This window comes from Lagenorhynchus albirostris, unplaced genomic scaffold, assembly GCF_949774975.1.
Source record: "Lagenorhynchus albirostris unplaced genomic scaffold, mLagAlb1.1 scaffold_236, whole genome shotgun sequence".
NCBI lineage: Eukaryota > Metazoa > Chordata > Mammalia > Artiodactyla > Delphinidae > Lagenorhynchus > Lagenorhynchus albirostris.
In genome coordinates, this window is record NW_026783430.1 from 25254 (window position 1) to 45210 (window position 19957).

Consider the following 19957-nt stretch of genomic DNA (forward strand, 5'->3'; position numbering starts at 1 on the left):
TACATGAAATGAAAGAGAAAAAGAAATTCTTAAAATCAGCAACTATCAAAAAATCTTGTATATTTACTATATACCATTTTCAACATACATATAATCATATGCCTCATTCTATGGAAAAAGTTGGCAATATTATATATAGTAAAAATGTAAAAGCAGCAGCGAGTTCAATGTGAGTCTTCTTTATTTATAGAAAAAATTTCAATGAAATGATTTCAATCTCATGATCTATTCCTTTAAAGAGGTTCTCTGGTACCACCTTATCCCCACCCCCATCTGTATATGTGTGTGTATTTGAAAAAGTTTTAGATTTGTATTTGGAAAAAATTAAAATGGTGTGATGTGTCTCTCTAATATGGGTCTCGTTTTTCAGACTTTTGTATACTTTGGTCTGAATGCAAGAATTAAGGTCACTGATTTATACTTTAAGGGTTTGGGGGCTTATTTTTGGATAACCGTGAGACTGGGCCCATTTTCACATTAGCAGTGACTTGAAAATTATTCCACTGGGTAACAGACATATTCAAAAACCACAATCAATAAAATTAATATTTTAGATACGATCATAATAAAATCTTATTAATAAGTGATTAGGTGTGGGGGGAAATATTTTATGTGCATTTTGTTAATAAACAAAATATAACATGCATTCACTTTTAAGTGAATAGCCGATAGCTCAAAGTACTGCCAGTATTGCAGTTTTGAAAGAAGAATTTCCCTTCACCAAATAAATGTTAGTCCTGGTATATTTCCTGAAACAATCTAACTTTTTATTTTCCAAGTTAGGTTTTTAGCCTATGAACTTCAGCATATTTTTGAATGTCTCTTTCTTTTTTTTTTTTAAGTTTATTTAATTTATTTATTTTTGGCTGCATTGGGTCTTCGTTACTGTGCGCGGGCTTTCTCCAGTTGTGAGGAACGGGGACTACTCTTCCTTGTGGTGCATGGGCTTCTCATTGTGGTGGCTTCTCTTGTTGCGGAGCACGGGCTCTAGGCACGCGAGCTTCAGTAGTTGTGGCTCGCGGTCTCTAGAGCGCAGGCCCAGTAGTTGTGGCCACGTGCTTAGTTGCTCCACGGCATGTGGGATCTTCCCGGACCAGGGCATGAACCTGTGTCCCCTGCATTGGCAGGAAGATTCTTAACCACTGCGCCACCAGGGAAGCCCAAATGTTTCTAATAATGGTGTACCATGAACTGATTCAACACCGATCATTTTCACCTACTGGATTTTGTTTAAAGCAATGAAAGCCACTTAACCACAAGGACATCCTTTATTGAGAAATAGGATACCACTTAGAAATGCATCACAATAGTTGCAGAATATATATTATCTAATATTCACTGGGCTCACTGTGAAACAGACTTGAGCTAGCAATAAAACAACTTATTTTATTAATTTTCATTTACTTAAGGGTCATTTAGTCCAAACTAAATATAAATTATCATTAATTCATTCAACAATATTTATGGAGCACTGATTTAGGGGCAGGTCCTTCTCCAAGCTATGGAATTTCTGTAAGTTTCCAAAAGACATTAGTCCTAAACTCATGGAGCTCAGTCCTATAAATCTTAATTATATTATAAAGTCTTTTGTAAAGAACTTTTGTTGTTGTTTCTAAAACAGACTCAATTCAAAGAATTAAAGATAAATTATATACTCATAAAATTTCAGGTTGATTTAAGTTAAGAAAAAAAAACAAGAGAGAGAAAGTATATCTTTCAAATTTCAAAAACAAAATTATCCATTTCTCATTAAAGCATTTACCTTGTGTAAAATAAGGATGCTTCAACTTTTTCTCTCACTTCCATAGGAAGGGATATTTCTTCTTTTAAGAGAGAATTTCCTGGCATTTTCCTTTTTTTTACTAAAAAGAAACTATTCTTATATGTTTTACCGGATTTTCACAGCACCAGGACCAGGGGTAATCAAAGTCATTCACCAGAATGGCCGTGCATTGTAACAAGGCCTTCTACTGCTGCCGTATGTCAAGAATGGAACCATTTTTTTAATGTAGATAAACCAGGAAGAAATAAAATGAAATGTCTGCCTTTTAACATTTCAGAACTGGGAAACTGATTCACTCTGCCCTATTCCAGTTAAATGTAATAGATGTATTTTTGTACTTGTTCAAACCACAGAGCTTCTGATGGGCATTCTTTTAAAATACTCCTATAGATAGAATATATTCTTCCTCTCTGTTTATTTTCTTTGGAATGGCAGCTGCCTCAACTTTATGAGATTGAGACCATTTCTCTGAGGATCAGGTGCTAGTTCAGTGAGATTAATGAACAGTATGAACGCTTAGTTTGATATTTGAAAAACTTATTTGTTTACTTATTTACGACCACTATTCATGGAATTCTGCTCCATAACCAGTGAATTCTAGTTCCTCAGGCCTGATTCAAGGTAACGTGTAGACTTTAAAATATGACTGATACTATCCTGATGATATTTTGACATCCTTGACTCTCTAGTAGAATCAGTAGATTTTTAGCAACATTTATTACTTGTTCAGAGATTTAGAGTTCATTCATTTGCATTATCTGTCTTATCACAGTGCCTGAGTGAAGAATGATGGTGATGGTTTCTATAAATACACATTCTCAGTTGAAGGAAACATTTTTCTAATCCTTTCCTATGGTCATTAAAAATATTTTGAAAGTAAATATTAAATATTTTCAATACAGTTAAAATTAAAGTATTATATCTCTGTGTATCTATTAATATTGTAATTGCATCGTAGTAAGCTGAAAAATGTCTCCCCCCAAAATATTCACAACCTAATCCCTGGAACCTGTGAATGTTACCTTATATTGCAAAAAAACAGGGGTATTTGCAGATGTGATTAAATTGAGATCTTAAGATAGAAAATTATGTTGGATTATCCTAAATGCCATCACATGTATCCCTATAAAAGGGACTCAGATTTTACACAGATGAGGGAGAAGGCAACGTGAAGATGGAGCAGAGAGATACTTAAAGACACTGGAATGATGGGGCCACATTTGATGGGATGCCTGCAGCCACCAGAAACTGGAAAAGTCAAGGAAAAAATTCTCCTATAGAGCCTCTGGGGGGGCCATGACCCTGCCGCCACTATGACTCAGATTAAGTAATACTGACAGAACTGTGAGAGAATAAATGGAACACATTTTGCTTGTTTTAAGCCAAGTATCTGCTGAATTGTTACAGAAAGTTTTTATGACTTGGAAAAATTATTCTCATGTTATCTTCTTGATTGAGGGCTTAGCTAATTTATTTCTTGGTTTTTAGTTAGTTCTTGAAACATCAATGTCTTTCTGAGAACTATTTTTATCATATTATATATTCATCAGCCCATAATCCATATGGTTGCCATTTAAGCAAATTTAGTGAGATTTTTCTTAGTGCCCATATTCTATGTCTGTAAAACATTATAGATGTTTGAATAGACTGAATGTTATTCATATCGTAGACACATATATTATAGGTTAATATATAGAGAGGTATGGATAGATACTTTTTAATATCAAGTAAAACCAAGTTTTATTATGATATAATTCCTTCTTTGTTTTCTCCTCTTAGTTTTTTGCTTGCTTTGCTATATTTGAACAAAACTGTTTTCTATTGACTTATTACTTACACATGTCATACAGTTTGTAATGATTTCCTGTGAATTTAAAATATACATTGTTATATCTTTAATTAATAGACCTTTAGTTAACCAGTTTCTAACTATAGGTGATATGTTGTTTCACCTGTCATATAAGGTCTTTAAAACTGGCCTTAAAATGCCCTAAGGCCAACATTGTTACTGTTTTTTTAGCTAAAGACTTTTGTCTTGTGGTGGAAATAAAGGGGAAGCATCAGGATGCATATACTTGTCCCACCCACATGGCTGTGTTCCCCTCTCCAGTCTGCACCACTAATAAGCATTTCTAGTTGATCTTTCAGACCTTTACTGTGAGAGACCAATGGATTTAATGAAGAAAGAGTCCTCCAGGGCACGCAGACTCCCCCAGTTTCTTCAGTGCAGGATTGTTTCACATGGCATTCCCAGCCTGTAATTAACCTTCCTCAAATGTCTGTCCTTCTAACTAAATTCTTCTTACCAGCTTCCTGCTGTGTCTACCAATTTTGTTTACTTTTGTGTTGTTTTAAGAACTTGTTTTATCTGTATGTAACAGTACTATTGTAACAGTGAAGAGCTAAATTGGACTCCAGGTTAGATCTGTTTCTTTGAATTTAACCTTTGCTTTTCGTTGCTTTTATTATTATATCATACATAATGGCCTGCCTCAAGGAACACTGCCCCTCTGCCTGAATGTTAAACTAAACTGCCTTTGTTCAGCTCACAGGGAGCCGATCTGACCCTGCCCACTTGTGAATGGCTGCAGATAAAGAAGAAATTAACACATCTCCTCCTATTTTGCAAGATAAATGGCCTTTTGTACTTTACTTCTTCACCTTCTCTTCCTCTCTGTTCTGTAAAAGAAACTGGCATCCAGACCCCGATAAGATGGTTTTTCTGGGAACCCTAGTTCGACATCTTCTCGGTCTGCCGGCTTTCTGAATGAAATCACTCTTCCTTGCCTCACCACTTCCTGTCCCGATTTATTGGCCTGTCATGCGGCGAGCAGAGCGAGCTTGGATTCGGTAACGCTATTGCATTATTTGGAACATTAGTTACCTCTTAGATGTCATTTTCTAAGAAAGACAGCGTCACATCTGACTCTAACAAATTGTAAATTCTTAAGTATGTCTTAACTGCTAGAATTTTCTATTTTCTATTTCTTATTCCACTTTTTAGAGTATTTCCCTCATTCACAAGTGTGTTATATTGTGCAAGTTTTACACACTTGTGATGTTTCTCTGTTCTTGTTTATCATAATTTTTACGGATATAAAGCAAACCCCTTGATTTTTAAAGCATTTTTACCGTAAATTCTATTTTGACTGAGATTTACATTGAAAATCTTGTTTTAATCTTGCTTAAAATTTCCAGGTCTATAAATGGAGATACTTTTAAATGTCTTAAATTTTGGTTTTGATTTGTCTACTATAGATAATATAGTGATAGAATTTTAAGTAGTCAGTCTAGGAAAATTTGTCTTTTAATGCAAGCTTTATATCAATTCACAATTATTATGATCCATAATATACTTCATCTTATATCTGGTTTTCATTGACATTCTTTTGCTTTTTCTCTTGTTTCTGCATTTTCTTGTATTCCAATTTAAAAACTTTTCTAGAAATAGTTTGTATTTTATATTTATGGTTCTTATTTTTCTCTAATACTTAAAAATGTCTATACTCTCTTTATAAATGGTACATGTGAAACCGAGCAGGGCCCTTTTGAGGCTCCCGGGCACGGAGGTGTCTTTTTTGTCCCCTATTTCTTGTCGGCGAGACTCCAGCCTCCTTGACCTTCCCTGAGTTCCAAAGGGCAGATTCAAACAGTTGCTAATCAAGGGAGGAGGAGCCAAAAAACCACTTGAGGCAGATTAAAGGGAGCAGAGAAGCTCATCTAGATTAGGAGACCCACCACTGAGACCCTGCACACACCCTAATCCTGTCAGCAACCGCACCCTTGGGAAGCATTGTTATAAAACTCCTTATCAAATCCTCCTGGGTGGGGACACACAGTTTTTTGAGGCAGAAGCCCCCTGTGTCCCCCTTTGCCTGGCAAAATTATAAAGCTGTCCTCTTCTATCTCATCCAAAGCTCTGTCTCCGAGGTTCGATTCAGCACTGGTGTACAGAGAAGCTGAGATTTCGACATCACAGGTAACTGAAATGACCGTATCTAATTGTAAAACAACTTTAACTGCAGCATGAACATCTATGTATATATCCCTGGTAAAACAAACAAATAACAAAAATATCACTATGCATAACTTCTCCTATAACATAGCAATACATTTTGCATGGAATTTCTTGATCCTTCTCCCCTCCCTACCTCTAAACCCAAGGGTTGGTCCTACCATCTAAAATATCTCTTCTTGTTTATAAGTTTTTATATATACAAACAAAAACAGCAAACAACATGAACGTTCTTAAATGGTAAAAATGCTGAATAAATGATAGTACATATAAATACAGAAATATTACCGTTTTTATATGTGACTTGTATGTCCATCCTCACATGATATCTTGATTGATGTTTAAGTGGGAAATGCGGGTTTCAGAGTACTGTGCATAGTTTGCTTCCATTCTTTATAGAAGTAAACAGCAAACACATCTACATATGTGTTTGTGTGTATGTATGTTTTTGTATGGGTGCGTGGTATTGAAGCCAAATCCAGCCTCTGTACCCTGACACCGAATTGAATCTCAGAGACAGAGTTTTGGGTGAAGTAGAAAAGAATAGTTTTATTACTTTGCCAGGCAAAGGGGGACACAGCGATATAATGTCCTCAAAACTGTGTGTCCAAAAAGGGAGGGGGTGTTGTGAAGAGTCTTATAGTCAAGGGGGCAGGGTTGCTGATAAGGATCGGGCTGTGCATTCCTTCAATCCAAATATCATCTGGCATCAGGTGGTGATGGGCAAACTGTTACCTTCTCTGGAATGAAGAGTGCTTCATCAAGTAGTTAACATCTTCCATTTGGTGAGGGTTTTAGTTCTGCAGAAGAGCTCAAAGATATTGTCATGAATATCCTTTGCGCGGGTGGGGTGGGGGTGGGGGGGACCAGGACCCTGCCCTCAAGGCTGTACTATTGTTTCTAGACTGCTCCTCCCTTGTCTCTGCATCCCCCACCCCCTCTCCTGATTAGCAACTGTTTGAACCTGGCCTTTGGAACTCAGAGAAGGGGGTACAGAAAGGCTTTTTTGCCCAGGAGCCCCATAGGGTCCTGCTGGGTTTCAGTATCTTTTTAAATTCATGAGGAAAGATGCAATAAGTTATATATATTAAAAAAAAACTCATTGCTTGAAGGAGCTAGAAAATGTTTTATGTCTGTGATTGCATTGAACTTGTATTATTTTGCAGTACAAATATTTAGTACTTAAATTGCATTACATTCCAAAGTAGTGTTGTCAAAAAGTATTTATGTTTTAGTCAGTTTTCTCCAGAAAAACAGAGCCTGCAGCAGATATAAAGATATGCAGAGAGAATTTTTTTATGAAGGTGACGTGATTATGGAGGCTGAGAAGTTCCGCAATCTGCAGTTGGCTTGCTGGAGGCCCAGAACACTGGTGACGTAGTTCCTCTTCAAACCCAAAGGCTAAGTGGAGGGGAGCCAATGGCGTAGGTCCCAGTCTGAGTCTGAAGGCCTGAGGACCGAAATCATTGATATCTAAGGGCAGAAGAGGGACCTCCTGGCTCCAACAGAGAGTAAATTCACCCTTCCTCTGCCTTCTTGTTCTATTCAGACCCTCAGTGGATTGCGTGATGTCCCCCTCCATTGGTGAGGGCCATCTTCTTGACTCAGTCTACTGATTCAGATGCTAATCTCTTCCAGAAACACCCTCACAGACATACTCAGAAATAATGTTTCACAAGGTATCTGGGCATCCCTCAGCCCAGTCAAGCAAGTTGACACATAAAATTATCTATCACAATTTAGCATAAGCTGTGTTTTGCTATTTACGTATATATGTACATACATATATAGTTTTTTTATATATAAACTTATTTTCAGTTTTACTGACCTTATCTGTGTGATTAATTTTCTTTTTCTGAAAAAAATATGTATGTACTTTATTTTTTAATTTTTATATTTCTTCAATATATTTGTTTTTTTATACTTGCATAATTAGTTACAGAGTTGTGTGGGACTCGAGGGACATTGTTCCAGCTAATGATTAAGAACTCTCCAGACAATAGGGGCTTCTTAGACAATGGGTGAATTTCCAGGATGTCCGGCCCCCTTCCGAGAAGGAGGGAGATAAACAAAATGTAAAAAAGGTATCTGTCAAAGAACCAATCAGGAAGCCTGGGACAGGTTCCCTCTCTGGTCCGAACAGAAGCTAAGAACCTATCATTAAAAATCACAATTGAATCCACACTTTGCATAACAGGAAACTGAGACCTATAAAAATGCATGTTCACGCCCTGGGGGGGTTCCTTCTTCGACCTCCTGCGTGAGGACCAAGGAACCCCGGTGCACCGGCCTTCAATAAACCTCTTGCGTTTTGCATCGGCTTCCGACTCTTGTTGTTTCCTGGGCGAGTCGAAACTCCTAGGAGACCGCGAAGGTCTAACATTTGGGGGTTCGTCCGGGATTCCACTCGCCCCGGACCACAAGAATATCGGGAGTTGGAGGTACCAGGTAAGCTCGAGCTTGATTGTCTGTTTGTCCCTTGTTCTTTGTGGGCCATTATCGGAGGAAAGCCGTAAGAATCGGCTTATTATGGAATCTGTATCGGACCTCTGGCTAGGCAGACGTGCTAATAGCCCGCGTCCATGAGCCCTAGGGGACGCCCTGGTGGCTCATCTGGAAGGAGAGGCAAACTCTGTCTCCCCTTCACTCGGTTTCGGCAGTTCCCTTTGTGATAACTGCCATCTGAAGAGGTTTCGGTTTTGAAGCGAGCTCGCGGCGGCCCATACGTATATGTGTTTCGTGGAGTTTTAACTGTTTCTGTATTGTGGTCTATTCTTCTTCTCTGATGGATGACAATGGGACAAACTATGACGACTCCTCTTTCCCTTACCCTAAGCCATTGGACCGAAGTTCGGGCCAGAGCCCATAATTTTTCGGTAGAGGTAAAGAAAGGAAAGTGGCAGACTTTGTGTGCCTCTGAATGGCCAACATTTCAGATAGGATGGCCCCCTGAAGGGTCCTATTCATTAGACAAGATTAGGCTGCTGAAGTCTAAGATATTTAATATAGGACCCCACGGACATCCAGACCAAGTACCATACGTCTTGGTCTGGGAAGATTTAATTCTCTCCCCAACTCCGTGGGTCCGGCCCTTTGTTTCCTCAACAGGTACGTCCGTGCACACATCAGCAGCGTCGGAGATATTAGCCCTAAAGAAAAACCCCAACACGGAAAAGCTACCCGGTGCCCCAGATCCACCGAAAGCGATTTATCCTGACCCGCAGTCCGATTTGCTTCTTTTGGATTCCCCACCCCCTTATCCTCCGGCCCCAAATCCCCTACCACCTAGAGGACCCCCAGCTCCACTGCCCTCGGCACCAAGGGGACCATCCATGATGGAAGAAGAAAGGGGTCCCTCAGCGGGCACTAGGAGCCGGAGGGCTATCTCCCCGGACTCCACTGCCCTACCTCTTAGAGAATATGGCCCCCCCGATGGCCAAGGGAATAGACCTCTCCAATATTGGCCCTTTTCCTCTGCAGATCTTTATAATTGGAAAATGCATAACCCAACTTTTTCCGAAAATCCACAGGCCCTTACCGCTTTAATAGAATCTCTTGTTTTCTCCCACCAGCCCACATGGGATGATTGTCAGCAGCTGCTTCAGACTCTCCTAACGACTGAGGAGAGGCAACGGGTTCTTTTAGAAGCCAGAAAAAATGTATTAGGCGCCAATGGGCAACCTACCCAGCTGCCTAACGAGATTGATGTTGGTTTCCCACTCGTCAGGCCAAACTGGGATTTCAATGCCCCGGAAGGTAGGGAGCGCCTGAAAATGTATCGCCAGGCTCTGGTGGCGGGTCTCCATGGAGCGGCCAGACGGCCCACTAATTTGGCTAAGGTAAGGGAAGTCACTCAGGGGCCCCAGGAATCGCCAACTGTGTTCCTGGAACGTTTAATGGAAGCCTTTAGATGCTTTACCCCTTATGATCCAACTTCGGAGGAATATAGGGCTACTACAGCAATGGCTTTCATAGATCAAGCAGCCCCTGATATTAAAAAAAAATTACAGAGGCTAGATGGCTTGCAGGGATTTTCGCTTCAGGAGTTAGTAAAAGAGGCAGATAAAGTATATAACAAAAGAGAAACAGAGGAAGAGAAGGAAGAAAGAAAGCAGAAAGAGCAGGAAGCCCGTGAAATAAGATGGGATAAGAGACAGGAGAGGAATTTAAGTAAGATACTGGCCACTGTGGTTGGAGGAAGAAATATAGGGGATAGAAATAGGCAGGAAGGGCGAACGGCAGACAGAAGGCGGCCATTAGACAAGGACCAATGTGCCTACTGTAAAGAAAAAGGACATTGGGCGAGAGAATGCCCTAAGAAAAAGAATGGAGGAAGGCCAACCAGAAACAAAATCTTAACATTGGAAGAAGAAGACTAGGAAAGTCAGGGCTCGAACCCTCTCCCCGAGCCCTGGGTAACTCTTAAAGTGGAGGGGGAACCTGTTCAATTTTTGGTAGATACCGGAGCCCAGCACTCCGTCCTTCTCCACTCAAAAGGTCCTATCTCAGCTAAAAGGTCATGGGTACAAGGAGCCACTGGGAATAAACAATATTCATGGACCACACGAAGGACAGTAGATCTTGGGATTGGATGAGTAACCTATTCATTTTTGATTATTCCGGAATGCCCCTATCCTTTGCTGGGAAGAGACTTGCTCTCCAAAGTGGGGGCTCAAATTCACTTCCAACCAGAAGGTCCCACCATAACTGACAATAAGGGAAGATTACTCCAAATATTGACTATGAGATTGGAAGATGAATATAAATTATATGAAAAACCTTCATCTCTACGGGTTAATGTCACAGATTGGGTAACTCGGTTCCCGCAAGCCTGGACAGAAACCACTGGTATGGGGATGGCTAAAAATCGGTCCCCAGTACTAGTGGAACTCAAGGCAACTGCCACCCCAATAACGGTTCGTCAATACCCCATGAGTAAGGAAGCCAAAGACGGCATCCGTCCTCACATACAGAGGTTGCTGGAATTGGGCATTCTGGTAAGATGTCAATCCGCATGGAATACCCCTCTTTTGCCAGTTAAGAATCCGGGAACTAATGATTACCGACCAGTGCAAGACCTGCGTGAGGTAAATAAACGAGTGGCGGACCTCCACCCCACAGTACCAAATCCTTATAATCTCTTAAGCACTCTTCCGCCCCAACATACATGGTATACTGTTTTGGACCTTAAAGATGCTTTTTTCTGTCTAAGACTTTCTCCCCTCAGCCAGCCCTACTTTGCCTTCGAATGGAAGGACCCAGCATCAGGAATATCTGGCCAACTGACATGGACTCGTTTACCTCAGGGATTTAAGAACTCCCCTACCATCTTCGATGAAGCTCTTCATCAGGACTTAGTGTTATATAGAGAATCAAATCCACAGGTAACGCTACTTCAATATGTTGATGACATCTTATTAGCTGCTGAAACCCAGGAAGATTGTATCAAGGGAACTGAAAAACTGTTAACAGAGCTCGGAACCCTGGGATATAGAGCTTCAGCCAAGAAAGCACAAATATGCCAACAACAGGTCAGTTACCTGGGGTACCTGTTAAAAGGGGGACAAAGATGGCTCACGGAGAGCAGAAAGGATACGGTGGCCCAAATTCCGGCTCCCAAAAACGCCAGGCAGGTTAGAGAATTTTGGGGGATGGCCGGATTCTGTAGACTATGGATTCCAGGGTTTGCCGAGCTGACAGCCCCATTGTACCCCCTAACCAAAAACAGCACTCCTTTCGTTTGGGGCGATAAGGAACAACGGGCTTTTGACCAAATCAAATGAGCTTTACTTTCAGCTCCAGCCCTAGGACTGCCAGATGTAACCAAACCTTTTCATTTATATGTGGCCGAAAATAAGGGCATTGCAAAAGGAGTATTGACTCAGAAATTGGGTCCCTGGAATCGCCCAGTTGCTTATTTGTCAAAAAAATTGGACCCTGTGGCATCAGGATGGCCCACCTGTTTAAAGATAATCGCTGCAGTAGCCGTTCTGGTCAAAGATGCTGACAAACTAACTTTAGGACAAAATCTAACGATAACAGCTCCTCATGCCCTGGAGAATGTAATCCGTCAACCACCGGATAGGTGGCTAACTAATGCCAGGGTGACCCATTACCAAACCCTGTTGCTAAACTCAGATCGCATCAAGTTTGCTCCAGCCACAGGACTCAATCCAGCTACCTTGCTACCTGATCCCGATTTAGAAGGCTCCACCATCATCCATGATTGTCAGGAAGTGTTGGCTGCAGCACATGGTAGTAGACCAGATCTGACGGACCTACCCCTTCCTGATGCTGATTTTACTTGGTTTACTGATGGGAGCAGTTTCCTGGAAGGAGGTAAGCGTCGGGCTGGGGCAGCCATGGTAGACGGAAAACAAGTCATCTGGGCAGCTGCGCTACCACAAGGGACCTCAGCCCAACGAGCTGAATTAATTGCCATGACAAGGGCACTGGAGATGGCAGAGAATAAAAAGGTAAACATCTACACGGACAGTAGATATGTATTTGCTACCGCTCATATCCACGGTACCATCTACCAACAGAGAGGGTTGCTAACCTCAAGTGGCAGAGAAATTAAAAACAAAGACGAAATTGTGGCTTTATTGGTTGCACTTATGCTTCCCACTAAAGTTAGCATCATTCACTGCCCTGGACACCAGAAAGACAATACCCCAATAACTAGGGGTAATAATATGGCTGACAAGGTGGCCTGAGAAATGGCATCGGGAGAAGTCATTTTAGGACTGTCAGATAAAGTTCCTGAAAAACCAGGCAGCGACGAGGAAATCATCCCGACCACAACCAAAGGAACTTTGTCCCCTCAGCAAGCAGAATCCATGTTACAACAGATTCATAGATGGACACACCTGGGGACTAAAAAAATGATATCCCTGTTACATAAAACCGGGTACGGAACCCCTGGATTGACAAAATTAGCTGAACAAATTGTACAGGAATGTGTTCCATGTCAACAGGTAAATGCTCACAGGGGAAAACTTGAAACTGGAAAAAGGCTCAGGGGAGACCACCCAGGAACTTACTGGGAGGTGGACTTTACCGAAGTACGTCCTGGAAGGTACGGTAATAAATACCTCCTGGTTTTTATAGATACTTTTTCAGGATGGATAGAAGCCTTCCCAACGAAGAAAGAAACAGCTGCTGTGGTAGCCAAAAAGATCCTAGAAGAAATTTTTCCTCGATTTGGGGCGCCAAAGGTAATAGGGTCCGACAATGGTCCGGCCTTCGTCGCCCAGGTAAGTCAGGATGTGGCCAGATATTTGGGGACTGATTGGAAATTACATTGTGCATATAGACCCCAGAGTTCAGGTCAGGTAGAAAGAATGAATAGAACTCTAAAAGAGACCCTAACTAAATTGTCCTTGGAGACTGGCGGTACAGATTGGACGGTGCTCCTTCCTTTAGCCCTGTTCCGGGTTAGGAATACACCTTCCCGGTACCATCTTACTCCTTTTGAGGTGCTATACGGGGCCCCACCTCCCCTTCTCACCTTAGGAGAAGAAATAAAACCAGACTGTCAAAATAACACTGACTTGTATGCTAGGCTATTGGGACTCCAACTGTCCAAAAGGAGATATGGTCCCAACTCGCTGAGGCCTACCAACCGGGAACACCGGGAGAAACTCATCTTTTCCAAGTCGGAGACTCCGTATACGTCCGTCGGCATCGAACGCAGACGTTGGAACCTCGATGGAAAGGACCATACACCGTCCTCCTCACTACCCCAACGGCCATAAAAGTGGACGGCATCGCTGCCTGGATTCATGCTTCACACGTGAAAGCTGCACCAGCGACGGCATCATCAGGATGGCGGGCCCAAAGAACCGACAACCCGCTCAAACTCAAGCTTTTACGAACCTAAGACTTATAATTTTGATTTTACTGCCTTTATTGACTGTAAGTGATTTTAGCCCTCACCTGCCCCAACGTCTAACTTGGCAGGTAATTTCTCAAACTGGAGATGTAACTTGGTCCATTAGCCATACTGCACCTCCCTGGACCTGGTGGCCAGACCTTTTTCCTGATGTCTGTAAACTGGCCATAGGAGCTCCCTATTGGGATCTAGAGGGTTATTATGATCAGCATAATGCTCCGTCCGAACTTCTAACTAGAGCTGATTACTCTGGAGAGGGTTGTAAAAACCAGGTCCGAAGAAGTTGGCTCAGAACGCTCTCCTTCTATGTATGCCCCGGGTTCCATCACCCCCGATCCCTGAATTATAAATGTGGGGGAACTGAAAATTTTTATTGCCAAAACTGGGGATGTGAAACCACAGGAGATACTTATTGGAGACCCACCTCAACTTGGGATTTTATTACAGTAACAGCCAACTATACTCATACTTCTTATAGGGGTCCCCAACCCGTTGCCCCCGAATGTTCAGGATGGTGCCACCCCCTCAAAATTTCCTTTAGTAATCCTGGAAAAAGGGATAAAGAATGGATAAATGGCCATTCATGGGGCATTAGATTTTACAAGAATGGATATGATTTGGGAATATTGATGACCCTTAAGCTAAAAATTGAGACTCCCGCTCCTGTGTCGATAGGCCCAAACCCTGTACTTGGCCCCCCCTGTTACCCCCAAACCCTGTACTTGGCCCCCCCTGTTACCCCCAGCCCCTAAAAATAACGGGACCTCTGGGCTGAAAGAGACAACGATTAAGCCTGGAACCCCCCAGGATAGAATGCTTTCTTTGGTGCAGGCAGCTTTTACGGTCCTTAATGCTACAAACCCGGAGGCTACAAAATCATGTTGGCTCTGTTATGCTGCCCCTCCCCCTTATTATGATGCTGTAGGATATAGTTCTAATTATACTAATGTCAGCTCCCCGGACCATTGTCGATGGAAACAGGAAGGGAACAGTAAATTAACTCTGTCTTCGGTTTTTGGAAATGGTACTTGTGTAGGAACACCTCCCCAGTCCCATCGACACCTTTGTCATGATTTTAGCCTCCCTTCAGGCTCAGGATATCTTGTACCTCCCCAAGATGGATGGTGGGCATGTAACACGGGGCTAACCCCTTGTGTTTCTCTAGAAGTTCTCAACACTTCAGCTGATTTTTGTGTACTAGTGCAATTAGTTCCTAGACTTATCTATCATTCAGATTCGTCCTTTCTGGATGAATACGAGGGAAGAAAAAGATGGAAAAGAGAACCTATAACCCTCACGTTGGCCATGCTCCTAGGACTAGGAATAACTGCTGGGATAGGAACAGGAACCACAGCCCTCATACAACAACCCCAGTATTATGCAAGTTTAAGACAGGCTGTAGACATCGACCTTCGAGCATTAGAAAGTTCCATAACTCAACTAAAGGAATCACTCACCTCACTTTCAGAAGTGGTGTTGCAGAATAGAAGAGGCCTAGATTTGCTGTTTCTTAAGGAAGGGGGATTATGCGCCGCTCTAAAAGAAGAATGTTGCTTTTATATTGATCATTCAGGAACCATTACCCAAACCATGGATAAACTCAGGGAACGCTTAGATAAAAGGCAAAGGGAGAGACAAAACGAAAAAGGATGGTTTCAATCATGGTTTGATAAATCCCCCTGGTTTACCACCTTAATCTCTACTCTGTTGGGACCTCTTATTGTTTTATTGTTGATTTTAACTTTTGGACCATGTATTCTAAATCGCTTGATAGCATTTATTAGAGAACGTATCAGTACTGTACAAGTTCTAATGCTAAGACAACAGTACCAAAGTTTACGAACAGAAGATTGAAATTCCATGATTGGAATCAATAGTCACAAGAAAAAGGGGGAAATATGGGACTCGAGGGACATTGTTCCAGCTAATGATTAAGAACTCTCCAGACAATAGGGGCTTCTTAGACAATGGGTGAATTTCCAGGATGTCCGGCTCCCTTCCGAGAAGGAGGGAGATAAACAAAATGTAAAAAAGGTATCTGTCAAAGAACCAATCAGGAAGCCTGGGACAGGTTCCCTCTCTGGTCCGAACAGAAGCTAAGAACCTATCATTAAAAATCACAATTGAATCCACACTTTGCATAACAGGAAACTGAGACCTATAAAAATGCATGTTCACGCCCTGGGGGGGTTCCTTCTTCGACCTCCTGCGTGAGGACCAAGGAACCCCGGTGCACCGGCCTTCAATAAACCTCTTGCGTTTTGCATCGGCTTCCGACTCTTGTTGTTTCCTGGGCGAGTCGAAACTCCTAGGAGACCGCGAAGGTCTAACAGTTGTTTTTGCAATATCTTTTTTTTGACCACACTTGCACACATCGCTATATTGTTTTGGAGAATGGGGTCATCTCTCAGTACATGTTTTATTACCTCATCAGATAATAAAGAAAATGTGACTTTTAAAGTGTAAATATTCCTTTTCTCTAGGAGTTTGTAGCAATTTATTATTATTTTGTTTGTTCATTAATTTTGTCTGAATGTTTCAGATGAAAGCATCATCAATCTTAACAGGGTTTTGGGGGTTGTTTTTAATTCAGTGATATGTTGTACTATTTATTTATCTAAATACCTTTTTCTCTTATATTCTCTCTATCCCTTAGTAGGATATATGTTACTGAGGTTGCATATGCACTTATTTTAAATTCCTAAGCTCCCTTAAGGAAAAGTTTCATATTCATATTTTGCAGGAATGCTATCTTCTCAAACATTACTAAGCATATTTATTAAGTTATTTCTGTTTATTTTCCCATTAATTTCTTTCCTTAATAGATAGTTCTTTCATTAGCTCCAGTTCTTTCATTAGCTCAACTATGTCCAAGTGTTCCTTTTCTATGTTCCCCTCAGATATTTGGTCATTATGGATTTTTCTGTGTAAATTTATAACAGTAGTTAGCATTGATCAATAGTAGTTGTTTAAGTGGCTTCTTTTTATTCACTCAGCACAACACTAAACATTTTTCTTTTCCAAACAGCAGATGCACTTTTACTTTATGTGATTTCTAGCTGTGGTTGTAATTATGAACTTGAGTCTGGTCTGGTTTTTCTGTTGAACAGGAAGAAATAGCCTTTTCTATGGTGATGACCAGAAGTTTTCCTCAGCACACCTCTCAGCTTCTCCTTCCAGCTTCAACACTTTGGGAACCTGCCATACTTGATCTCTTTGGAGACGTATTCTGGGACAAATCCTCTAGATACAGAAAATGTTAAGAGGTAACTGGCACAGAATTAACAGCTTTCATACTTGGCTACAAGACAGTCTTCTCTAGTTTCCCATATATTTCTTGACCTGATGCATTTAAGGACGTTTGAAATCACATTATTTTGAAGTGTCTTAATTTTGCTTATATTGGGTTGTGGAAGTTTCAGATTAGGTTTATCCTCTCAAGGCAATCTGATCTTGTTGGCTCTGTATCCTTCAGAAATAACTGAACAATTGATTCTTACTAGGGACTTTTCTTGGTTTTTCAGGACCTCCAAGTCTTTAACTGTTTATTTACTATATTTTGTGATTTCTATAATCTCAATGGGATTTTTGAAGGAAGAAGAGATTAAAACATGCCCTTAGTCAGCCATTTTGAAACCCCAAGTCTCTCTCTTTTTTTTAGATAATATCACAGTGAGGGAACAGAAAAAACAGTTAATAACAATCAGAGTTTAATACAGAGTATGGTTCTATGAGTTATACATGGACATATAAACAGCAGTTGAAATCTAATCCCTATTAGAAGGAAATGCACATTCTTAAATGTGATTATTTTAACTTCATTATGATTAATTTTAATAAAATTACATACAGTTTTCTGGAATCCAGTTTATCATTAATTAAAATGAAAGGTATGATTAATACATCCACATTAAAAGTGTTTTTAAAAATTAAGCAAGAAAAAATACAATAATAAAGTAAATGTGAATTTTATTAGTAAATAAGGAAAGTTAATTGGTTTGAAATAATTAGAAATAGACATATCCTAGATTTAAATTGGGTGTAGAATAGAAATCCCACAGAGAATGTAACTTTAATTCAAAAGGTAATACAGTGAGTTTTACAAATCATAACTTGAGTGTGGGTGGAAAGTCACCTCAGTTTCTTTTTTTGTTTTTGTTCTTTTTTTGCAGTACACGGGCCTCTCACTGTTGTGGCTTCTCCCGTTGCGGAGCACAGGCTCTGGACGCACAGGCTCAGCGGCCATGGCTCACGGGCCCAGCCGCTCCACGGCATGTGGGATCTTCCTGGACCGGGGCACAAACCCGTGTCCCCTGCATCGGCAGGCGGGCTCTCAACCACTGCACCACCAGGGAAGCCCTCGGTTTCTTTTTAAAGTGTGCATTCCTGGTGCTCATTTCCAAATATCCTAATGAGATTCACAAGAAACTAAATTCCTAACAAGAATCCCCAGGTAATTCTAATGAGAGACACTGTTCCAATAGAGTATGTACTCATTTTACCACTCAATAAAAGAACTCAACAGAAATAATCAGATTTGATAATGCTGCAGCAATGCTAACCATGAGAGTAATAGTAATAATAACAATTACAAGAGCAAACAAATAGCTTTATAGTTGTCAGTCTGCTATGAACTTTCTTTTAATGGTTTCTACTAATTCTTATAAAAATCTGTTCCTACAAATTAAGTTTATACTTCTGATAAAGAATTTAGGCTAAGAAAAGAGAAGCTATTTGTCTATGTCCTGTAAGTAGCAAGCATCAGCACTCTCTGACAGCAGAGACTTCTCCCATAATCCTCCCTGCTAGACACTTCTATTTAAAATCATAATTTTAATAGTGCAAGTTGAAAACAACATATATTTATATAATTACTATGTACCATGTTAATGTATCACATGACTAATAGAAAGACACCTTTCTGATGTTGATTCTTCCCTTACAAGAACAAGGTATTTACTTCCATTAGTCATATCTTTTTTGAAGACTCTCCAAAATGCTTCACTATTTTATCTATTGAATTTCTATAATGTATTGAATGAGTTATTTCTAAATATGTAAATTTTTGTTCTATTGTAACAGAGTTTTTTTTTCTTTCTATGATGTTTCTTATCAATTTTTATTAGGAGAAGTAATTTTGGTATATGATTAGATCACCAATTTAACACATTGCTTATTTTAATTTTTTGTTACATTACTAAAATTTTCTAGGTAATGTATCTGTAAATTGTTAAAATTTTATACCACTTATGCCTCTCATATAATCATATGATAATTGAAAAAATGTATATTAATCAAGAACTCTGTCAAGCACTGCATTGAGTGATGGAGTGAAAAAAACAAAAAGCAAAACCTTGCCTCATTAAACTTACAATTTACTGGTAATCTCAGGCATTTGCCAAATAATCATACAGAAATATAATTCCAAATTGGATAGGTTCCATTAAGAAAATCCAGAAAGTTTTTTTTCAATAAATTTATTATTTTATTTATTTATTTTTGGCTGCATTGGATATTCGTTGCTGCACACAGGCTTTCTCTAGTTGCACGCAGGCTTTCTGTAGTTGTGGCGAGCGGGGACTACTCTTTGTTGCGGTGCGAGGGTTTCTCATTGCAGTGGCTTCTCTTGTTGTGGAGCACAGGCTCTAGGAACGTGGACTTCAGTAGTTGTGGCTTGCGGGCTCTAGAACGCAGGCTCAGTAGTTGTGGTCCACAGGTTTATTTGCTCCGCATGTGGGATCTTCCCGAACCACGGCTCAAACCCGTGTCCCCTGTATTGGCAGGCAGACTCTTAACCACTGCGTCACCAGGGAAGCCCAAGAAAATACAGAAAGCTTTTAATGTATGCCACGGGGCATGTGATTAGCAGTTCAGATTTTAGAGAAATGCTGCAGTTAACTAGAAGTGTTACAGAATATTATTTTACATGGGTGGCACTATTTGAAAGCTCCAGGCATGAGGGAAAACAGGGCGCAATGGAGAGCCTAGGGCCTGGTGACTGAGGCAGAGACCACAAAGGGGAATGAGATAGGAGAGTGTATTATCTACTGCTGTGTAAGAAATTACCTAATTTTAATGGTTTCTAACAATAAAAATGTATTTTCTAACAGTTTTTGGGAGTCAGGGATCAGAGTGTGACTTAGTTAAGTGCCTTTGTCTAACATCAATACTGAAATTATAGTCCGTAGGCCACCTGGGGCTCTGGTCACACCTATAGACTCAAAGTGAGGAGGGATAAATCCAGTTACAAGTCCATTCATGTGGT

At 40.6% G+C, this 19957-nt stretch overlaps 1 protein-coding gene across 3 annotated transcripts in view; it reads right to left on the reverse strand.

Annotated features, from left to right (window-relative positions):
• Positions 1-6412: 6412 nt before the first annotated feature.
• Positions 6413-19957, reverse strand: part of LOC132514334 (uncharacterized) — a 170655-nt gene continuing 157110 nt past the window's right edge. Inside the window, exon 11 of one of the 3 annotated variants that reach the window (XM_060138948.1) lies at positions 6413-6598. In XM_060138948.1, coding sequence (XP_059994931.1) covers positions 6593-6598 — 6 coding nt within the window. In that variant the 3' untranslated portion in view covers positions 6413-6592. Of the gene's footprint in view, positions 6599-15911; positions 16019-19957 lie in introns of those variants that run through there. The other 2 variants (XR_009538753.1, XR_009538752.1) reach the window with 2 other exon arrangements.